This window comes from Parus major, chromosome 2 (genome assembly GCF_001522545.3).
Source record: "Parus major isolate Abel chromosome 2, Parus_major1.1, whole genome shotgun sequence".
Lineage (NCBI taxonomy): Eukaryota > Metazoa > Chordata > Aves > Passeriformes > Paridae > Parus > Parus major.
The window spans coordinates 65532485-65553759 of NC_031769.1; the positions used below are offsets into that span (position 1 = coordinate 65532485).

A 21275-nucleotide genomic window follows, 5' to 3' on the forward strand; every position below is an offset into this window, starting at 1 on the left:
ATAACTGGAGGAGTACCGCTCATGTTTTGACAGCTGAACTCACCGTACCTATCTCTCACCCTCTCTCTGTTCCTGTAAATCCCTCTCTGGTGTAGCAGTTTTACCCAGAATTTAACACAGCTTGCCTCCGTGCCTGATGGGCCCAGAGCTGACATGCTAGGGAGGAAAGGCATATGTTAAAAATAACTCACTTTGAATGCATGTCTGTGGCCACAGTTCCTTGTTTTGGATAGCTCATTATTTTGCTGCTATGTAAATAGATTTTGGCAAGCTTTAACAAACACTGCCCTTTGCTCTTTGTCCCTGTAAAGTGTCTATTTGTGACATCCTATGCATGCCCACATCCACACACACTGTGGTCATGGTGCCTTTTGCCATGTAGATCTTTATGCATTTTTTTTTATTATTTATGAGTCCTTTATAGTGACAGCAGCTACTTTGCTCCTCTTTTCCTGGGTGCCTGGAGCACCCAAGAAGTGTAGAGTTGAGCTGAGCTGCCATTGAAATGACCACAAGCTTTAGGACCCCAGCTTGGTTAGCTACAGAAACCAGGGTGGAATAAGAACGGATAAAAAAGAAGTTTCAAAGGATTGCAGGCCTGTGCACTGTGCATCAGTGGAAATAGATTTGTTTGTGCCATTAAATGTTCTGTACAAGTGAGGTTTCTGTAAAAAGTGATGTCTTCTGGCAGTGTTGTGGCTCAGGACCTAACACTGAAATGCAGAGGGTTGGAGGCCTAAGAAAGGAGGTCACTGTGAGTTCTCTCCTGCTTCAAAGGCAGGACAGTCAGCAGCTTCTATTCAATACATGATATCTTTGAAGGAGCCTATAAAAAAATTCACCCAGTGCAGGAATCTCCAGACTTCCTGAGTTCACAGGCTGTATTTTCCCATTTCCATGTGCATTTAGAGTGAGCAGACAGGGACATCCCAACAGCCTGATGTCACACAACAACTTTGTCTACCACAGAGCAATTGGCTGTGAAATATCCTCGTGTGAGGGCCAGAGCCTCCTACACCCAAAGCAAACGTGAGCACTGAGGAGTGAGGCAACCACAAAGAACTGGCTGTGGAGCATGGTTCAGGCTGCCAACTCCTGGAGCAAATCAGAGCCAGAGAGATCCTGAGCCAGCTAATGCTACTGGCATAATGTCAGCACCCTCCTGTCAGCATAAAAAGGGTTTATCTTGTCTACATGTCCCAGTCCTGACATGTACTCAAACTGCCTCCTGCCTCTCCGTGGGTTGGGTTAGCACCAGAGACCCTTCAGAGAGCACCCTGCCAGGCACTCACAGGCTTTTGGTAATGAGTCTTTGGATAGTATTGAATCTTCTTCCTTAGTGACTCAGACAGAGAATGAAATCACCACTGCATGTTACTCCTTCTGAGAAAGGGCCAGCATTGCAGACACCCCAACTATGAGCCAAAGTTGGCTCTACTTTTCCACTGCAGTCAGAAATGTGTGCTCAAGATGTAGATAAAGATCAAGAGGCCAAGTCATCCTCATAGGACTTCCCTACAAAGTTGATAAACATAATACTGAGCTTATGTAAGAATTATTTGGCCAGCAACCTTAGCATGCAATGCCAAAGCTACTCAGCTTTGTAGCACTCTAGTATCAAGACAACAGATGTGTGTGTATGAGACTAGTGTGGCTGATGCTGTCAGATGTCTAGATGTGTGTTTACAATTCAGCTCCACAAGCTCCAGAGGTAACAATTACCTTACTCTTTCATTTGCACCCCTTATTCTTCCATTTGCATTTTATTTGGTTTGGGTTTTGGTTTGGTTTGGTTCTATTTCAGAAGATTAGGGAACCTGTCCCCTCTTCAAAAAAAACTTTGGAAATTGCTCAGTGTGATCTTGAGGGTTCTGCCCATCTTCCCAAACTTCCTTGTGCGTTTGGGATTTATGTAAATATTAGCAAGCACCAAATCATGATTGTCTGTCAGGAGCAAACAGTGTTCTCTTGTATTTACTATTTATAACCCCTGCAAAGTATCCTGGCTTCTAGGACATCTGTCCCTGGAAAAATGCTATATCTGCAAGGATGCTCCAGAGCACCCTCTCCTCATGGGTGAGCAAGATAATACACTGACCTCTCACTCTATGGGCCAGCTGTGTGGGGCTCTGGGCTGAAAGAACCTTGCATATTCCTCAACAGCAACTACATTTGCTCCTTTGTAGAGCAAAAGGGTGTCTTGTGGCTTTGCTTGTTGGGAAGGGGAAACGGGGTTTTGAGTTTTCAGAAAAAGGGAAAATAGCAGAGGCTTGTCAAACCTGCTTATGAGGGGACAGTGGCAGTGGTCTCATAAGGATGTCTTGAAAAGTTTTCATGGCCTCTTTGAAATCCTGTCTAGTTCCTGTAGGCAGATTTTCTGGGAAGCGATTCTGCAGTCTCCCCATGTACACATGGCATACACAGACATGGTGGTGCAAAGTCACTGCCAGAGCACAGCTTCTCCTGTCCCCAGTAGGCTCCTACACCAACATGCAGCTTCCAGCAATGACAAAGATGTCAGTTCCTACCCATGTTAAAATAGCAATCTTTTCCCCCTCCCACCTTTCTGAAGGAGGTACGGAGGTATTTTTAAAAGTAGCACTTGTTAATGGTTTTCAAGGATATCAGTTCAGCTACTTGGTTTGCTCTGCTGCTTTGTTTGCGTGGACTGCTTTTTTTAGAAAAAAGATTATGTCAAAACTAGAAGCAAAATATCAACTGTAGAGGCAAGCTGGGTCATACACAGTTGCACTACAAAGAACAAGAATGTGTTCAGCTCCCAGAATCTGTTACATCTATAGGCTCTTCTCTCTACACTGACTTTCTTTTGATGGTTTTTATTTGAAGTGTCCAGTGCTCTATCTTCTAGTGTTTTCTATTGATTTTGCTTTCTTATTCTAGTCCTTTATTCTTCTGTAGGTCTTTTCCTTCCATTGTGTTCTTCACTGATCTGAATGAGTTTCATGGGTTACAGCATCCCTGGCCTGCAGGGCAAAGTGGGCTATTTATGTGCACTGAATATCTGCAAAATGGAAATTCATGTGCTCAGAATAATCTCTTGGATGAAGCACAGTAGCCCCAGATTTCTCAGAAACACAAATGTCGTGGCAGCTTGCAAGTTTCAGATTCAAAGCTGGAGTTGTCCTTTCCCAAATTGTAGCAGTGTTCAGATCTGCGATTATCTCTACATTGGCAGTATAAAAATAAGCAAGAAAGAAAATGAGTTTAATTTTGAAGTTCTTAAATAGTAGGAATGAAAAATATAGAAGTCTGTCCCTCCGTCTGCCATCATTGCTTTTCATTACCCTATTTTTGAATGAGAGAGACTGACTTGCAGCCTAAAATATGAAATGAAGAGTGGATTTGAGAATGAGATAAGGAACTCATCCTTCTCACAAGTGTCTCTTCTGTCTGTGCTTCTGGTTGGCTTCCAGATTTAGTTTGGCTCTACCTCAGTCTCAAGGGGTGGAGCCTCACACAACTTTGAATCCTGGCACTGTATGTGTTTACATGTAGCCTATCCGTCTAGCTGCTTTTAGAGCTGGCAGAGTAAAATAAGCTCCTCTGGGGTGTGATTTGTCTTACTGTGAGGCAGACTCTCACGTGCGTTGGTTTGGGGGTGTGTCATACTTTGGGACCCATTTCTAGCAGAGAAAGTTTGGTGATTCAGCCCCAGTGTGGTGGTTTATATTCTGAGCATCCACAACTGGTTCCCATCACATCCCCAAGGAGTGGATGCTTGGGAGGAACCGAGCACTGGGTATCTGCAAGTGGACTCGTTTGCATTTCCTCCATCTGTGTGGACTTCATAAAAAGAGTGCTTGGTCTCTGCTTGGCAGTGCAGTAGTGCAGACAAGAACAGGGTTCTGCTCTGCTGAAGAGTCCCAAAGCCCTGAGGGCACTTGTGTGCTAGTGACAAGGGTGGTGGGTGCATCTGAACTGGGGAGGGACTCTTACCTAAACTCCTAGATTTACCAACAGTCTAGCTGGTGATGTTGACACCAAGGCAAGGAGCAAGCCAGAGTGCCACTTGCTGCACCAGGATAAACAATGGTGAGCAAGAAAAGACTGGACAGCCCCTTCTCATGCAGGCAGGGCTATCTATGCTTGTGGCAGTGCTCAAGCCAGTGGGACTGGAGGTTGCAGGAGTGAGGTGGGTGGGGGTGTGGGCACAGGCTTCCTGCAGGGAGCTGTTGCAGATACTTCTGTGGCTGTGCTGTCAAGTAACCAGGCCCTTTGAGGGGCAGAGAGAGTAGGTTATTTTTGCCCATGAAAACCTGCCACCTCCATTGAAAATAAGACAAAAGGGCAGAAGACCGCTAGAAAATTAAAAAACTGTCAAAACAAGGTTAACCTCTTCACTTCTCTTTCCAGGTCGCTACCCACAGCAAAACAAAGGCACCTACATCCCAATCCTAGTAGGCAATGTGCTAAAACCTGGTCAGTGGGGAGCCAAGATTATCCACAGAGAAAACAACTCAATTCGACTGTCCATCATGTCCTCCCCCACCTGTATCATTGGGAAGTTTCGCTTGTATGTTGCTGTCTTGACTCCCTTCGGCATCCTTCGGACACGCAGGAATTCAGCGACCGACATTTACATCTTGTTCAATCCCTGGTGCCAGTGTAAGTACCTGGTCAAAGGCTTACACTTTGTGCTGCTGGGCTCATCAGGTTTTAGGTGGGTTGGTCCAGGAACAGGAACATGGTACCAAGGAGGTTGGAGACATGTCAGTTTGGGTCTGGAAAATTTATAATAACTCTGCCAAAAGTCAAGTCTTTCAGGCTGGGGAATAGCCCTGTGTGAGCAGGGCTTCATGCTGGAAACCAATGCCTTTGTTTTGTCCAACTCTGCAGTTTTATGAGGCCAACCCTGTGTTTACCAGTTCAGGCTCCATTTCTCATAGTAAACATACCCCAAGGCTTTACTTTGACTTGAATAGGCAATACTGAGGGTCTTCAGTGTGCCTGTGCGTGCCTTAAACATGTCATTATGGGCATATTTTTTTCAGGATTTGGTGTGGGGCAGGATGTGGTGGCTTTACATACTCTGTTGATTTACATCAATAATTGTCACATTTGGGACTGAACATCTGCAGTCAAAATATTGTGGGAATTCAATGGGAGCTGCTGTTGCTGCACAGGTTAGGTGCAGTCAGCTTGCTGTGGCGTCACTGGTGGTGCCTTCCTGCTGCTACATGATATTTGCCCTTATAACTTCCCCTTTATTAGTGACTAATTAGCAACAGTGCCCTCTCTGAGGAACAAAACATTTTGCAAATGAGCCTTTTTTTATAATACAGTGGGTTGAAGAACAATTTATTATTTTTTTTTAATTTCCCAGGATCCTTGGAAGAAATCAGGCTTTATGCTGTCAAGGTTGTATTTTACCCAATGAACTCTGTGTCTGGCTTTCAGGAGAGGGCAAGCAGGACCAGAATGGTTTGACTCAGCCTTCTGACAGGCTGGAGCACTGTCTCTGCTTCCACCACTTGCAAGGCTCCAAGTCACATGTATTGCAGTATATTTAGGTCACCAGCTAACTTCAATATTCTCCTGCTACCCTTTCTTCATCTTTCCTTTTTTTCCACATATTTGCATCAAATAATCCTGTACCAAACAAGGGGTCTCCTACCAAGTGACAAGTAAGTTTAGCATTGCTAGTAGAGCCCATTATTCAGCTGCACTGCTGTCAGTACATGGAATGATTAGTGCGGGATTCATTACTTGCCCCTAGTCCGAGGGAATATAAGCAATGATTAGCTTATGCATTATTTAAGAAGATAGAGATTAATTCTGAATAAAGAGGAGTTAGTTAAGTGGGAATAGGAGGCAAGGGCAGGGCCAAAGGCCCTGGCATACTGTGAGATACTTCTGAAAGCAGTGTGAGGTACCTCAGAGCAGTGTGCTGACAGTTTGTTCTGGAGGGTGTACAACAGAAAGAGAAGAAACATTGCCAAAGCTATGACCTACTATGAGCAGACAAAACCTCTTAAGGTTTGCTTTGGCATCATCAGACTCACAGCTTCAGCCAGGAAGGTGCAATTCTCCCCCTAAAGGTAGAGCACTACTTGGTTTTAGTCCTGGGTGTTTTAACAGCCAGCATGGTGATGCTGCAGTGGCTCAGCACATCTTTGGAAAGGGGTAAACCCAAGGAAAAGCTTCTCAAATTGCCTCAGTTTGCCTCATGATTAGCAGATAACCAGCCAGGCCTGCATGCAGTCCTAATGTGGACACAAGATGTGATGTAGGGGATTGCCTACTCAATTGTGATGTGGTTGGGACCACACAAACTGATGTGAGGTGTTAGTCAGAGGGAAAAAAGGAAGAATTGATCCTAACTTCACTCCTCCTTGCCCAGCAAGTCTATGTGCAGACTGATCCACCATTATTCATGGTATACAGACACTTTGCTCTCCTGTGCCCTCCCACCCTCACCTGAGCTGAAGGAGTCCAAAAGCCAGAAAGATTAAAACCACAACATGGGGGTAAGCACACAGGGAACAAGACATGCAGCAGCTGCCTCCAGTGGCAGGCATCGACAAGGCTGATGGGAAAAGTCTGCCTTAGGAAGCAAAAAAGATAGCAAGGACATGCTGTGTGACCCCAGATCCAGGGCAAGCAACTTGGCAGGCAACAATGTGGGGACCACATTTTCCTCTGCAGTTTACATTTTCAGGTGTGTCTCAATGGCTTCAGGTCCTGTCCCTTGCTGACTACTATAGTTTTAATTTCCTGCTTGTTTCATTTGGATTTGGATATATCCTCATTTCTTGTTCCTCTTTTACTCCTAGGTAGTTTGGGCTAATTGGCTCCTATACCTGTCTTTCTCTCTTCTCCTTGTGTTAGAAAATCAAGAACTGTTTCTTCATGCTTTATTCCCTGGCTGGAAAGGATTTTTCAGTGGAATGACAAAAGGGTAGAAAAACTGAGGCAGTTAAAATGCAGAGAAAACAGTAGTTTGAAAATCTTCTAGACTTGTTTGCTGGGTTAATAGCTAAGCAGAAAAGCCTGAGTGAAAAGCCTCATTAAAAAGAGAGAAGACTGATGCCAGGAATGAATGGGGATTGTTATAGCAGGGAGCAGAGTATGGGCTCTAGTGCCTGGTGCAGCTTTCCGACTCATCATTTTGGAGGAACATCAATATGTCAGTATGAGCTTTTCTTTAATACAGAGGCATTTGTGCCCTTTCTTATTACTCTTTTTCTCACTATAGTTCAGTTTTGACATATTTTCCCAGGCAGGATTGTGTGGTTTTTTTTCCCCTGCTGCTTCAGAAGAAGTTTGAATACTTTACCAGTCAAGCTACAGAGTACTTTGCTTCCAAAATCATCATATGCTTTTATATATTTTAATCCCTCTAGCTACATATAAGACTGATAACCAAAAATACTTTAGACACAGGGTCTGATTCTCCAAAATTAGGTACACTAGCCCCAAATATCTGGGAATTCACCTAACTAGTGGATTCAGATTTCATGTACTCAGTTGAAATTTTCATTACTTCATAAGCAAGGTAAAGTCTGTGAGGAGAGGCAGCATCCTTTCTACAGCCAGATGACATAGTTGGATAAAGCAGATGTGCTTTTGGGCATGCAGAGCTCTCTTCAGTTCTGGAACAGAAGATAAAAATGGCAAGTAGTTAAGGATAACTTCTTGGAATTTAACTAAACTCTTGGCAATATCAGACTACATGAAAGGGGAGAAGAGCTCCTTTGATCTGGATACTGTGAGCTCCTTCCAAGGAACTGTGAGCTCTTTCCAAGCAGGTGCTGAGTCCCTGCGTCTTTCTGCTGGGGAGCATTAAGTACTAATCAGGAAAAGACCTTGTGCTGACTTCAGTGACTCTCTCACAGGTGGAGGTGTGTACTGTAGCTGAGTAAGATGCAGATCCTGTGGGCTGAGGAGTGCATTTTGCTCACCCAAGCCTCGTGCAAAGTGGATTACATTTAAGCAATTAAATATATTGCAACTTTATTAAGTCAGCTGCATATTTCTTCTGCTTAAATATTCTAATACAGTTGGAGGATTAGTAACATGTGGTTGACTCTGGAATTGTCTCACATGTTACCAGTCATCCAAATTTGGCCCGAAAACATTTTCTTACTTTTATAGGTAAATCTTAAATTTGATTGCTTTTGTCATAGATTCCACATCGGCAAAACTCACACAGACCTTCATCCTTCTGTTACATTAATGTAGGCAAGTACAGGCACTATTCAAGGCAGCACACTGATCTTGATCCTGGGTAGAGTGTTTTATGTGGATAACTGCATTTAGCTCTTGAAGCTTGAGGTTTGTCACAGCACTGTCCTCTTCCCAACATGAGCCCTGGGGATTTTGTGGTTCCAGTGAGGCTCAGCCTTACATTCCTGGATTCCTGCGGGAGCACATTGAAGGGAGGCTGGGAGCTCAGGGCAAGCCTGCTGCTTCCACTTCCACCTCTCTGCTGGTGCTGCTGTGCTCAGCTGTCACTCTCTGCATGAAGAAATTGCTTTTCCAGCACCACAAGGTTGATATGCTGGGGTTGGGGTCCCTCCATTCTGGGTAGAGATCTCTCATGTTCACTTTCACTCTCACTTTCCCAAATAGAAAGGCTTACTCTGCACTCCTCATGTCTTTAGCAAGGCATTCCTCACCTGCAGTTCTGTCTTCAGGTGAAGTGTGTTTTCACCAGCTTCAGAGTAGCATAGAAGCTAATTTGCTTCTTTGTAGCATTGCTGGTGTCTTAGTAAATTCCCAGGATAAAAGAAGTGAGTAAAAACCCCTCTGAACTGCTAGAGAAAAAGAACAAACAAACCCAGCACATTTCTGTGGAATTCTTCTGTTTGTCAGATGTGAGCCTCCACTTGCACAAAATAATTAGGAGTTGCATTATGTAGAGCATGCTTAGCATCAAAGTAGTCACAAATGCCTCATATTTTCTTCTAAACAGTCTCAAGGGCAGTGAAAGCTGTCAGAAATCAAAGCAGCTGGCTTCCCTGTAAAACACAAAAGACCTTTTTACCTTATCAAAAACACAAATATTTAAAATAATCGACAGAGAAGTTAATCAATTTTCATCTGATTTAGCAAAGATCATGCAGTCTCAAAATAACATAAGCATCTCAATTGATACCAGCAAGATCAATGTTGATATTTTTAATCCCCAAAAGAAAACAACAGCTGTCAAGAAGGCATATGCACACACTTAACTGAATGTGTAACTGCACAGAAGAAGGTGTGAATTCTCCTTCTTTAAATGAACTCTCTGTACTATTTGTATGGATGGACTTTAATAAAAGCTCAGTGAGAGAATGCAGATAATGGTTCAATGAGAAAATCAGGAAAATCCAGCCTAGTGAAACAGAGCCTACATGATCTGTAACATCTGCCATATTTTTAGTGGGATGTTATACAGAACTTGTTGGACCACAAAAAAATAATATTATATACAGTTTCATAAATATCAGAGTCCTTGCCTGCATAAATGGCTGCAGCCTTTTCATTCACTGTCAAGTTTTAACACTCTCTTTCACCTCATAGCCTCTAAATATAGTAAACCCATGATCATCCACTATGTACATGGGTGCAGGTTGAGGTTGACTAGGTCATGGGTAGTGAAAAGCTTATAAAATTCTTAATGGTCCAGCCTTGAGAGGACAGATCAATACCACCCTGCCAAATACAAGAGTGAGTCTCAGACCTGTCTCCTTTAGGTAAAACTCCATGAACCCTGCTGTTCCTCTGCTTGCTCCAAGTCCTATTTAGTCATCAGAGCCTGTACAAAAGCATAATGACAAGCATTGATCTCCCCAAATGCAATAGTTTTCTTGTATTTAACCCTTGCTTCTCTATCATCCTTTGCACACCAGTGTGGAGGTCATTATGTTACATATCTACCCATTATCCCTTATGTTTATAGACATAGAAATATAAAAATATCTTGAGAGAAAACAAAACTTCCAGAAGGGCCAGGTGTCTATATTGGCAAAGCCCTCCACCTAGCTGAGGCCAATATGAATCTTGCCACTGATTTTTTTTTTTTAATTTGGCTCAGATTTTAGCTAATTTTTGGCAAATTGCAGTTTCATGGAGGAATGAAGAGGCTTTTGAGGGTGAGGTTTACAAGAAAATGCAAATCTGATTTGCATTTCAACAAAACACAACAAATCAATAGGCTTTTAAAAGTTAAATGATCTTCTAGTAATTTGTAGTGGGGTACTGAAGAAATCTACAATGACAGTAGACAGTGTAGTTTTGTACTTGCTCATATCAAACTGTTGGAAGTTCCCTTTAATTTGCTATCTGGGAACCACAGTACTGATTTCCTCAAATTAATTAATTCCCTTGCTATTAATTGTTAACATGTATCTTTTAGTCTCAAAATGCAAGCATTGGCACAGGAAAGAAATCTTCAACTACTCTAGCATCACAGCATCACAGCCTGCTTCATACTTACCTGTGAATGTCTGAAAGGTTTCATGTCATTCAGGGTTCCTTATGATTGTTAATAATGAGTTATTTACATATGTAAATCTTGTTTGCAAGTCAAGCGCCCATGCATATGCTCTTGATTTTTGACATAAGCCCAATCTAGAATGTACCCTTTGTATATGTTTAGATAAAGATCTCATCCAATTGCTTCCAGTTCTCACTTAGACACTTGAATTTCTCTTCATATTACCTGGTGAGTCAATCTATGTAGGGAAGAGATACTCCAGTCATAACTAATGTTGTACAGAAAAGGCAATCAAACCTTTCTCTTAATACAATATAAAAACTGTATTCCATTTTTTTTAATGGACTACAGATTTTTCTTTAGATCTCTTGACCTGAGCTGTTTTCCATTAACATTAATAGGTTTGAAATTGTTCTTTGATCTGTTTCTACAGATGCAGAATTGCATCATGGTGCTCCAACTTTTAAACAGTAATCATAGAATTCTTGATAAGATGTGACATTTTAATCATACTTTACAGATCCTGAGAAAACTGGCAAGAGTTGCCAACACTTTTCCATCTTACATGTTTTTAGGTTGTGTATCATATTCATAACTGGATCACTACCCCCTCATTCCTGTACTGTGTTGAAGCAAGTAATGCTTTGTTTGATTGAAGAGGGGTACTTTCCATCAAAGATGAATGTATTATATGCTAAAATTAAACACTTGTACTAATATTTATTTTTGGTAAACTAATGCAGTGGATGCTGTGTACCTGGATGATGAGAAAGAAAGAGAAGAATATGTCCTGAATGATGTTGGTATTGTATTCCATGGAAACGTCGAAGATGTAAAGTCAAGAAGCTGGAGTTACGGGCAGGTGAGCTGTTTAGATCTTCTCTGGCTGCTCCCAGTAGGACAGCAAATGAGTTTAATTGACACCAGACTGTGGTTGAGACTGTGGGCTCTGGAATGCATTATTGGTTTCTCCTTCAGAAAGATAAGGAGTATCATTTTAAAATTGTATGAAGTGGGTATATGCCTAATCCAGAAAAGCAATGCTATAATAGCTGATATTTAAAGACCTTGTTTCAGGGGCATATTTCAGATACTAAGAGGCTGCCTGTTGGAAGTTATAATAATTAGCTGAGGTTTCCACAGGGCAGAGGTATTTCTGCTGCTGCATTATTGCTGCTTGGATCAAATCAATTTATGAAAAGTAGAGTTGTTTGTTTGGGGTTTTTTTTCATTTTTTGCCAACCGATTGTATTGCTTTTTGACTTTTCTTTTTATCTTAAGCAACTTGGTGTAAATAATTCTGTTCTTCTTGGGGGTCAGATAGTCACAAGTTTCCTATGACAAACTAGTATTTAATGGGAAAATTTTAAATTCTTGGGGGATCTCTCCCTTTTCTGTCTGGACTTGATAACATCAGTCTCCAACGGTTTCTTGCAGTCTGGGGGAGACACCCTCCACTAGGTTGGAGTGGGATATTGGTGTGCCTACAATAACATAGAATCATAGAATAATTAGGGTTAGAAGGGATTTTTAAAGATCATCTGGTTCCATCACCCCACCATGGATATGGACAACTTCCACTAGACCAGCTACTCAGATTCCTGTCAAACCTGGCCTGGAACAGTTCCAGGGATGGACCATCCACAGCTTCTCTGAGGAACCTATTCCAGCAATTTACCACCATCACTGTAAAAAACTTCTCCTTTATATGTAAGCTAAACCAACCCTCTTTTAGTTTAAAACCACTACTCTTTGTCTCAGACTTTTTATTTTCCCATTTTACCTCAGCCTTCTTGAAAGAACTAACCAACCTAAAAATCCCTGTGGGATGGAAAAGTTAATTTATTGTGTTAGAATGGGAAAAAGACATTGCCAAGCAGAATCAAAATGATAGCAAATCTATAACCCTAGCTGTCACTCAGAGGGGCTCCAATGGACAGATACTGGACATAGTGAGGTCCTCTCATCTCCTGGATTTTCACAACAGCACAATTAGAAAGGTATTTCCTTACTACTGTGGGTTGGATCCATTCAGTTTTTGTGGCACCTCCCTATCACAGTATCACAGAAGTGTCCTTACATCTTGCTTTCTCTCCCTCAGCTAAATACCACCTCAAAGCTTGAGGTGCATGGATTGCCATTGTGCTTGCCCTGGAGAGCTCTTTGAACTCACATCTCTCTTTTTTCCTTATTTAAGGGTACTATTTATTCTTTTTTTCCTGCGGCAGCACTGCCTTAGGGAGCTCCTGCCTCTGCACCATTCCTTTGGTCATGTCAGTGCCGTTGTTTGCAGAGTCTGACTGGTTTTCTGACAGGGACAAAAACAACCCATAAATGAGGAGCAGGGAAGAAAATCCATAAACTGATGGTGCCTCTGATATAAGAGATGTATAACCAGATCCTGAGGCCAAAGCTGGGCTTGCATGTAAGCTGACCAAAAATGCCCCCTCCTGGCCCTTCTTTCCCCCTGCAAGCACTTGTGCAGCCATGCAGTGACTCAGAACAGAGAACTGATCTAGCTGAATAAGCATCTCCTTGATTTTTTTTTCTCCCCTAGGTAATTTCTTGGGCTTGCCCTGTTGCTAGATTTGGGATTCACTCCATGACAGATGTAAAGGGGAGGGAGAGAGGGGAAGAAGCAGCTGGAGGTGGAAGATACTGCTTAAACCAGATGCTGGATTTATGTCCTAAGATGCTAAATTAATGGCCTATGCTGGCTTGGCCTGAGGTGTTTATATTCTGGGAATCTGGCATCTTCCTGCCACAAATATCAGCCTCCCTTGAGAAACTGCATTTTTTTTTTTGGTTTTGCTAGGAAATAGTTCTGTCTGGGAGGTTAGGGCCATTGCATAATCCTTTTTCTTGTGCTTTGGAAATGGAAATTCCTTTGTCAGCTGAAATCAGAGGACCTGATTTTCACCCCGTGCTGTGGTGCACCTTTTGCTATTGGTTGCCCACGTGAAAGCCAAGTGTGGTAGATGCATCTCAGCAGGCCCAAGCCAAGAGCTTTAATGGAATTGATCATTCTGTAGGGTTTAACAGACATGTCAATCTGCAAACGAAAAGAGAAATATTCTTCTTCTTCCCTTACTTTCAGTGAAATGGAGGACAGAATGTTCCCAATCTTACCCTGTCCATTTCCAACTATTAAAGACACATTTTTTGGCAATCCTAGATGTTAAGAACAATAGCATTGCTGTGAGTGAGTAGAAGTACTAGCAGAAAGGCCTATATTATGAATATATCATACATTTATGCTTTTTATATTTATGATATATAGCCCTTTACAACATGTAAGTAAAAAGCACAAGGCCACACAGAATCAGAGAGGTGAAATGTATATGGTCATATACAAAAACACAGATAGACTTGTTCATGGTTACATTCTTAGGCTAAAAAATTCCTTGGGACAAAGACAGCTGGAAACTTTAACTCAGGTTGTAAATCGAAAAGGAGCATGGCATTCAAAACTGGGTTACTAGTTGGAGATGGTTCTGAAAGCTGCTGTCTGTAATGAAAAGCATCAACATAAGAGGGGAAAAGGCAAGAAACATGGACAGAGAAAGAGAAAACAACAGAACAATGGAAACATGGCTGCAATGAATGAGGATGGAGGTGTTCCTTGTAACATGACTGTGATCCCTCCTAAGAAACTGTAAAAGTCAGTCACTCAGAAAATTCTGTGGAGGATTCAGGGGAAATTTGGCTTTGGAAGAAATGTAGGCACATAGGAATTCTCTAGCAGAAAAATATCAAAGTTGGATGCTATATCAATCATTTCATGTTGATTTTTGGTTTTGTGAGAAAAATAAAATAACACATGGGAGCATAGAGTTCTGTTGCCATTGTGACTTCTCTCTTCCACACATTGATCTGCCTTAGTTTGGAAACCCACTGTGCCCATGTAATTCTACAGCGCATGCATTTGGTCAGGCCAGACCACAGGCAACATGAGTTCTGCCTGCAACTGACTGTGAGAAACAGCCTTAAGTCTACCGGTGCAAAAAAGTGACACAGCCTCTCTTACTTTGGTTTAAATGGAAGCTCATCTATTAGAAAGAGTTTAGCATGCAGGAGGATGCCCAGGACAGCTTTGTGTGTTGCTCTCTAACATAAGTCATATCTATGTGCACTTCATCTGTGTGTTTTCTCGTGCCTTATTTTCCACCTGCTTTTCTTTCCATGTGGATTTACCAAAGTTCTTTATTCCTGAAATAGGTTTATTTTCATTTCAGCTTCAATTGAACAGACAGGAACTGTGCCTGGATCAGGTTCACTCACCTGTCCTAGCTGCCCTGCCTACTACTTCTCTGGTTCCTCTGATATTTCAGAGACGTACAGCCTTATAACTGCAATTTTTCTATTCCACTTCCCCCTAGATAGAATTTTCTTGCCAAGAGTGAGGGTAGAAAACTGATTTAGTTTGATTTAATATTTTAAATCCCCGAATAGTCAAGAAGGGCAAAACTGGACTTGGTGTTAAGGCTACTCTGCATCCTACACTACTGCAACTGTGCAAGCCAGCTAGCCCTTGCAGCTTGTCCTCTCTTCCCTGTTAATCCAGTTATTTCACAAGCATTCATGTCACTTTGTAAATGCTAAGGTGGAAGGCAACAACTCTGGTAGCTATTTATTTCTGCTTTATTCTTTCTGTATATACTGGCAAGATTGACGGTGTCTCAAAAACTGTAGATGAGAAAAGTTTAATTTGCAGGGTAAACCTTTTATTGATCTAACCCACGTCTGATTAATTGAAGTGCAGGTAGCAGATTTTGATCCTGGTAAAAGATTGTTGGGCCAGACCAGAAGAAAAGTGAATTTGAACCAGGAAGGACAGCTGTGAGAGCCCAGAGTTTACATTTTCTGTTGTGAGGATTCTCCTTGGGAAGGAGGTTCTCCTCAGCACAGTCATTCACCCGACATTATTTGCATCACATCCCAATGGAATGGACTGGGATGTGCAATTATTCAGCTTCCCAGTAATGGCAAAATACTACTAACAGGTCTCTGAGAAACACTGATCCCTGTTTCCCTCTTCCCAAACACCATGAATTCAGTTTTGCTCAGGCTATAAAGTGATCATTAGCAAATACCTGCTCCAGAGAAAGTAATTCAGTGCAAGTGTGGTTGATAATGAGAGAGGTGTGCTGCCTCAGACAAAGTCTGCTGAAAAGGATCCATATGGCAGTGGTACCCTCAAGGCAGAAGCAAAGGACTTCCATTGGCCAGGAAATGGTTGAAGATGGTGAAACACCATGGTGTTTCCCCTTTCTTGGCTAATGTCAGAGCTCAGCTGCTGTCTATGATGTCACTTCTATCCCTCCCATCTTACCTGCTCTATCAGCAGCAGTCTTTACTCTTTGGGTCTTCCTTTTCAGCTCTCTGACCTCACTCTTCATTCTCCTCTCCCCACACTGCCAAACTTACTCACTTTCTTCAGGAGGCAAAATTCAGGATGGTCTTATCTGCCTAGGAGCCCTAAGCCAGGCTGCAGAGAGTTAGGAAATCAATCCAGCTCTAGTAGCAGCATGAGAGCAAAAATCCTGTTAGCATGAATAATATCTTTCAGGATGCCAGCATAGAACATAAAAACTAACACCATGGAGTTTCTTTCACAGCCTTGAATGTTAATATAAGTTTGTGTATCTAGAAGGTATTTGTTTTATTATTGTGAATTTCCCTGTCTCCTACCATTTTCCAGGGGACAGAGGTATTTTCCTTTGCTATGCAGTTTCTTCTAAGGAAAATGAAATACATAGCAGGGCAAGTTCTGTGACAAATGGTTTCTAGTCTATTTAGACACCTCTGCCCTCAATTCATTCTTGTGCTTGTTCATGCTAGATTGAAAAAAATGTACCTTTTCACTCTATTTTTGAAGAAGGCTGCTTTAGGTCACTTGGTATTTCTGATGTCTACATTTTGTAGACCAGGATTAATCTATATAATAAGCTTTTGTCTTGTCGATTTTAAACAGATTTTAAAAATAACTTTGAAATACAAGTGTCTTCAGATAACCACTGGCAAACCACTTATTGTTCAGGTTCCTAGCAATGCATCAGCTGTGTCAGAGAAGTCCTGAAATTAGCAGGTTTGGAATCTGTGAAGGACATAAAGTCCTTTGCAAGTAGACAAGCTTCTTGTAGTTATTATTATAGTACTCTCCTATTATATATTTGTTAGCACTTAAGATTTCATGTCCTGTCAGAAAGTCTGTGTTGTCATTTCAACCTTCTGGAAACTGGACTGAGACTGAATTGAAAATTACACTCTCTTCCCTCACAGCCTCTCACATTTTTATTTATTTTTTCCCACACATGGGGGATTATTCCAGAAGAAAATTTCTATTGTTAAAACACAGAGCTCTGATGTGACCAGCTAATTTTGAAACTGATCAGCAATTATAACAACGGGGAAAAATAGCTTTGCCTGTTCTTCCCAGAATAAAAAATTAGTCAATTTTTCCCCTGTGTCCCTTTTTTTTTCTTTTTATCTAGTTTGAAGAAAACATTCTGGATGCTTGCCTGTTCCTGATGGACAAGGCAGAACTGGAGCTCTCTGGTCGTGGAAACCCAATCAAAATCTGCCGTATTGCCTCAGCAGTGGTATGTAATGGATGCCTAATACGTGTCATAAGGGACTCATAAATCAAAGCTGGGCTGATTTAACTGGTCCTCTTGTCCTGATGTGCTCTCTACAACACACAACAGATCAGTTGTCCATTCTGACAATTGTCCATTCTGTGGACAAAAGTTCAGCACTAAAGTTCAAGCAACTTCTGTTGGCTCACTGCCTTTTCCTGAGAATGGCGCCTCACTGGTGGGAAAGCCACTTTTAGACATTGCACTCCAGTCATAAACATTCCTTATGTGACAATGTACTCATTTTCCAGCAGCTAATATAATTGAGAAAGCTGTTTCTGCTCTGGAAAATACAGTGGCTTGATGGGTGGAATTTTGGATGGGGAACTGAGGGACTTGATGTGGACTCCAGCTCTAACCTCAGTGGGGTCTTAGAACACTGCAATGGTGCGTGTTGTGTCTGATCCAAGCCCCAGATGACCTAATCAGGCTGAGAACAGTTATGTAAGTGGGCTGCTTTGGCCCCAGATGAAAACACTGTGGGAACTGTTCTCTGTAACCTGAGGACCACAAAACATACCCCACTCAGAATGAAAATACCTAAAATAACTGAGAAGACTATCCAGACCTTCATTCTTTCCAGTTGCCAGGCACCAGGAATCATACCATGGGTGCAAGAGCAGTCCCATCCCTAATATTCAAGGTGCTAGACTCATCCAGGTTGTGGAAAACAGAGGCTGAGTCCTCTCTTTTGCCTTGTTAGAGGTCTGAACTGTTGTTTCTGCTTCCCAGAATAATACTCTAGTCACTGAGCTAGAGTAATTAGATATTCTCCTGAGCTAGCTACTAAAATAGACTGTCCACAAAACATGGCTTCTGGAGATGATGCTTTAACCCACCTGTTATAGTGTTTGCCCAGGCTTTAAGAAAATGAGCTTTTTGTCTTAGAAGACATGGAAGTGGGATCTCCAGCCTCTTAATCTTGCATGGTATATAGAACAGCTTCAGCAAGGAATATGGAGAACACTTCTACTTCTCTTTGTCTTTTAACATTTTAGTTAGTTCTTTCACCTCAGACATTAGAAATACAGCTTTGTAATTTGGCTAGAAGAAAGAATCAAATGTTTTTTCCTCACCCCTGAACTAGTAGATGTAAAAGTCCCTCATGTAAGGACTGTGCAAGCCCTCAGGACAGAATTGCACAAAGTTTATGAATCCAAATAGGGCTTGGATATAAGCTAGGTTTTGAGCAACTCAAGGTTTTAGAGAAATGGAGGAGTTCACCATTGGAAATCCAGGACTCAGTAGACTTTAGGGCTAATCTGCAGAATTGGGCCATAACTGGGTAGGGGCTTTGGTCACTGAAATCTGGACCTGAATAAGAAGTGGGCAAGAGATGCTGAAATTCCACCTTTTACTTAACCTCATTCTTGCTCGAGTTGAAATGTGGTAGAGTTGAATTAGTCTGAGGACATGCCCCCATGCTAGAATCCTTCTGAGGCCTTCTGGCATGTCAGAGCAGGAAGAGTCCCTCTCTTCTTCCACTCATTACAGTCTGAGTAGAGCCTGAAGATCAACATGTTGTCCTGTCCTTGAAGTGATTCTTTTTTTGGCATGTTTCCTACACCAATGAGATGGGCACAACCTCTTAACCCTTTGGTTATGACTCTGAATACTTATCTCTGTTCAGTCCTAAAGTTCACAGGAAGTCGATTTTCTAATTATAAAACAGTAGTTAATGCATCCAAAAGCTTTTAAATGAGAATTGTGATTTATTTGGCTAGTGTGTAGCTGTTCCACATTAGCATAATTAAAAGGTACAGAGTGAATGAGCTTTTTGCACAGCCTCAACTGGTTTGGTTCAAATTGCAGCTAGGAGATGTATTGCTCGTTAATGCCTATCAGTATAGCCATTAGTCAGCAAAACTCTTTGCTTTGTGTAATCTTACCAGAGGAAAACTTACACAGCAAATTCAAATTCCTTCTTGTTTTCATGTGTGCCAGACCAAAGAAATTAGTTTCTACTCTAAAAATAACAGTGGACTGGTTCTCCTCTCAATCCATTGTAAATCAGGAATGAATTAATTAAAATCTCTGGGCTGATATGAGCAGAAAACAGATGATGGAACTAATACAGCTTAATATATACAAGGCTTGCTTACCAGTGTATAACTGATTGCATTTATTAAAAATATGTAACAATAAGCATGTTTAATGTTAATAAAACTTAGTAACTCTCAACGTCAATACTCAGTGTGGTGATTTAATTTCAGATTTATTTTTAAAAGTCTGACCTTCGTTCAGAATTGTTCAGTGATGGAGAATCCATGGCCCTTAGCAAGATTGTCCTATTTATCCCCTACCTTCATAATGAAACACTTCTGTATTACTTTCTAGCCTAAACTTGGCTGTATTCACTCTTTCTCATCCTATCGGTCTGCTGAGTTAAAGAGCTTTTTATTATTCCATTTCTGACATCTCTAATGCTCATTTCCTTTGATTTTAGATTAACTCCAGGGATGATGATGGTGTGATTGCTGGATCCTGGACCAATAGTTATGATTATGGTGTTCCACCTTCAGCCTGGACGGGAAGTGTGGACATTCTCTTGGAGTATTACAGTTCTAAGCAGCCTGTCCGATATGGCCAGTGCTGGGTCTTCGCTGGTGTCTTCAACACGTGTAGGTATCAGTGAGAAAAGCTGCAAGCTGCTATGTGGCTCCTGCTCAACAGAGTTTTTGGGTAAAATTAACTAAAACACCTCCTAGCTCTGTGCTGTTCAGGAATAAATAGTAGAGATACTTTAAAATACATGGCTAAAATAGATGGTCTTTAAATAAACATCTGTTGTGTCCTTCAGGTCAGCTGCTCTTCCACACAAATCTGTTAACTATTTATTGGCACAGTGAAACAAATCTGTTAACTATTTATTGGCTCAGTGAAATGCCTTCAGTGACTCATGAGGGCAAGTTTGTGTGGAAGAAAGTTGAGTCCTTCTTTTCTGTCAAGAATTCTTAGACAGAGTGCTTGTTGTCTAGACCCAAAAGATTAATTGCCACCCAGTATGTGATATGTGATGGTGTTTCTGCTCCAGAAAAGCCAAATATCACCTACTGAGGATTGTTCCCGGGAAAACTGAGGTGCATTGTCTCAGCACCTGGTAACTGAGCACTGTTAACATTTTGTATGGTGTTTATGAGCCAGAAGAATGGAGAAAACAAATGATGGCCTGGTTTAGGAATTGTCTAGCACTGACTGCAAGGTTAAGTCTAAACACATTTGGTTAAACTAGAGTTCTAGCAGTTGCAGTAAGCAGAGTGCTGCAGGTCATAAAAACCAGTGAGAAAAGCAGCATTGGATTGGTTCCTTATTTTGACTGTCTAGCACTTTCTAACATCATTTGCTTATGCACAGGACCACACTTTGTGGCCTCCTATGGAGTTACTCCAACAGGTCCATGTCCTTCCTGTGCTGGGGACCTCAGAGCTGGAGGCAGCTCTCCAGGTGGGGTCTCAGCATTGCAGAGTGACAGAAACCTCTCCCTTGGCCTGCTGGCCATGCTGCTTGGATGCAGCCCAGGATACACCTGGCTTTTTGGGCTGTGAGTGCACATTGCCTGGTTATGTTGAACCTCTCACAATGGGTTTGAAAAGTTAATGCTGATGTTTTTTGTGGATGAAATTCCTCACAGTGGATTCCATGGGCTGCTTTGTCTTCTCTGCTCTGTTGCCTTATCTGGATTTCTCTTGATCACAGAGAGGCACACACACCCCCCAGTTCTCCCACCTTCCCCCCACATTTGCCCTGAGTCACCACTATGCAATAATTTGCCTGCGGGCCATTGTGAAACTGGGGCGATTCAGCAGAGGCGTATTTATCTGGGGCAAAACTAGGCTTGGTGTGCTGACTAAGTGAGTCAAGTCAGGGGCCTGGCACTTCACACTGCAAGTATAAAGTTTGTTGAGCATTATGAAATGCAAATGTTGTCCAGTGGCTGATCTGATGATAGCTGCTGACACATCCAGCTGCTGACACTGCACAGGGGACAGCGAAGGTCCGAACAATCACCTCAAAACTACCAGGGCTGTTTTGAAGTGGTTTTGAGTCTCTCTCATCTGTCAGTGATTTAGCACTGTGACCAGTCCAGCTTTCCAAGGTCACTATATTGTACACTCCAGATACTCATCTGTTAAAAATGCTAAAACATTCCAAAAAATGGTCATTAATCTTGAAATTGTCAGACAAATTATTTCCAA

General features: G+C 41.9%; 1 protein-coding gene across 4 annotated transcripts in view; it reads left to right on the forward strand.

The window, feature by feature from the left end:
- F13A1 (coagulation factor XIII A chain) overlaps positions 1 to 21275 on the forward strand; it is a 60827-nt gene that overhangs the window by 17256 nt on the left and 22296 nt on the right. For all 4 annotated transcript variants that reach the window (XM_033512088.1, XM_015618118.1, XM_015618119.2 and 1 more), the window contains exons 4-7: positions 4375 to 4626; positions 11185 to 11303; positions 16936 to 17043; positions 19526 to 19700. In XM_033512088.1, coding sequence (XP_033367979.1) covers positions 4375 to 4626; positions 11185 to 11303; positions 16936 to 17043; positions 19526 to 19700 — 654 coding nt within the window. The remainder of the gene's footprint in view (positions 1 to 4374; positions 4627 to 11184; positions 11304 to 16935; positions 17044 to 19525; positions 19701 to 21275) is intronic.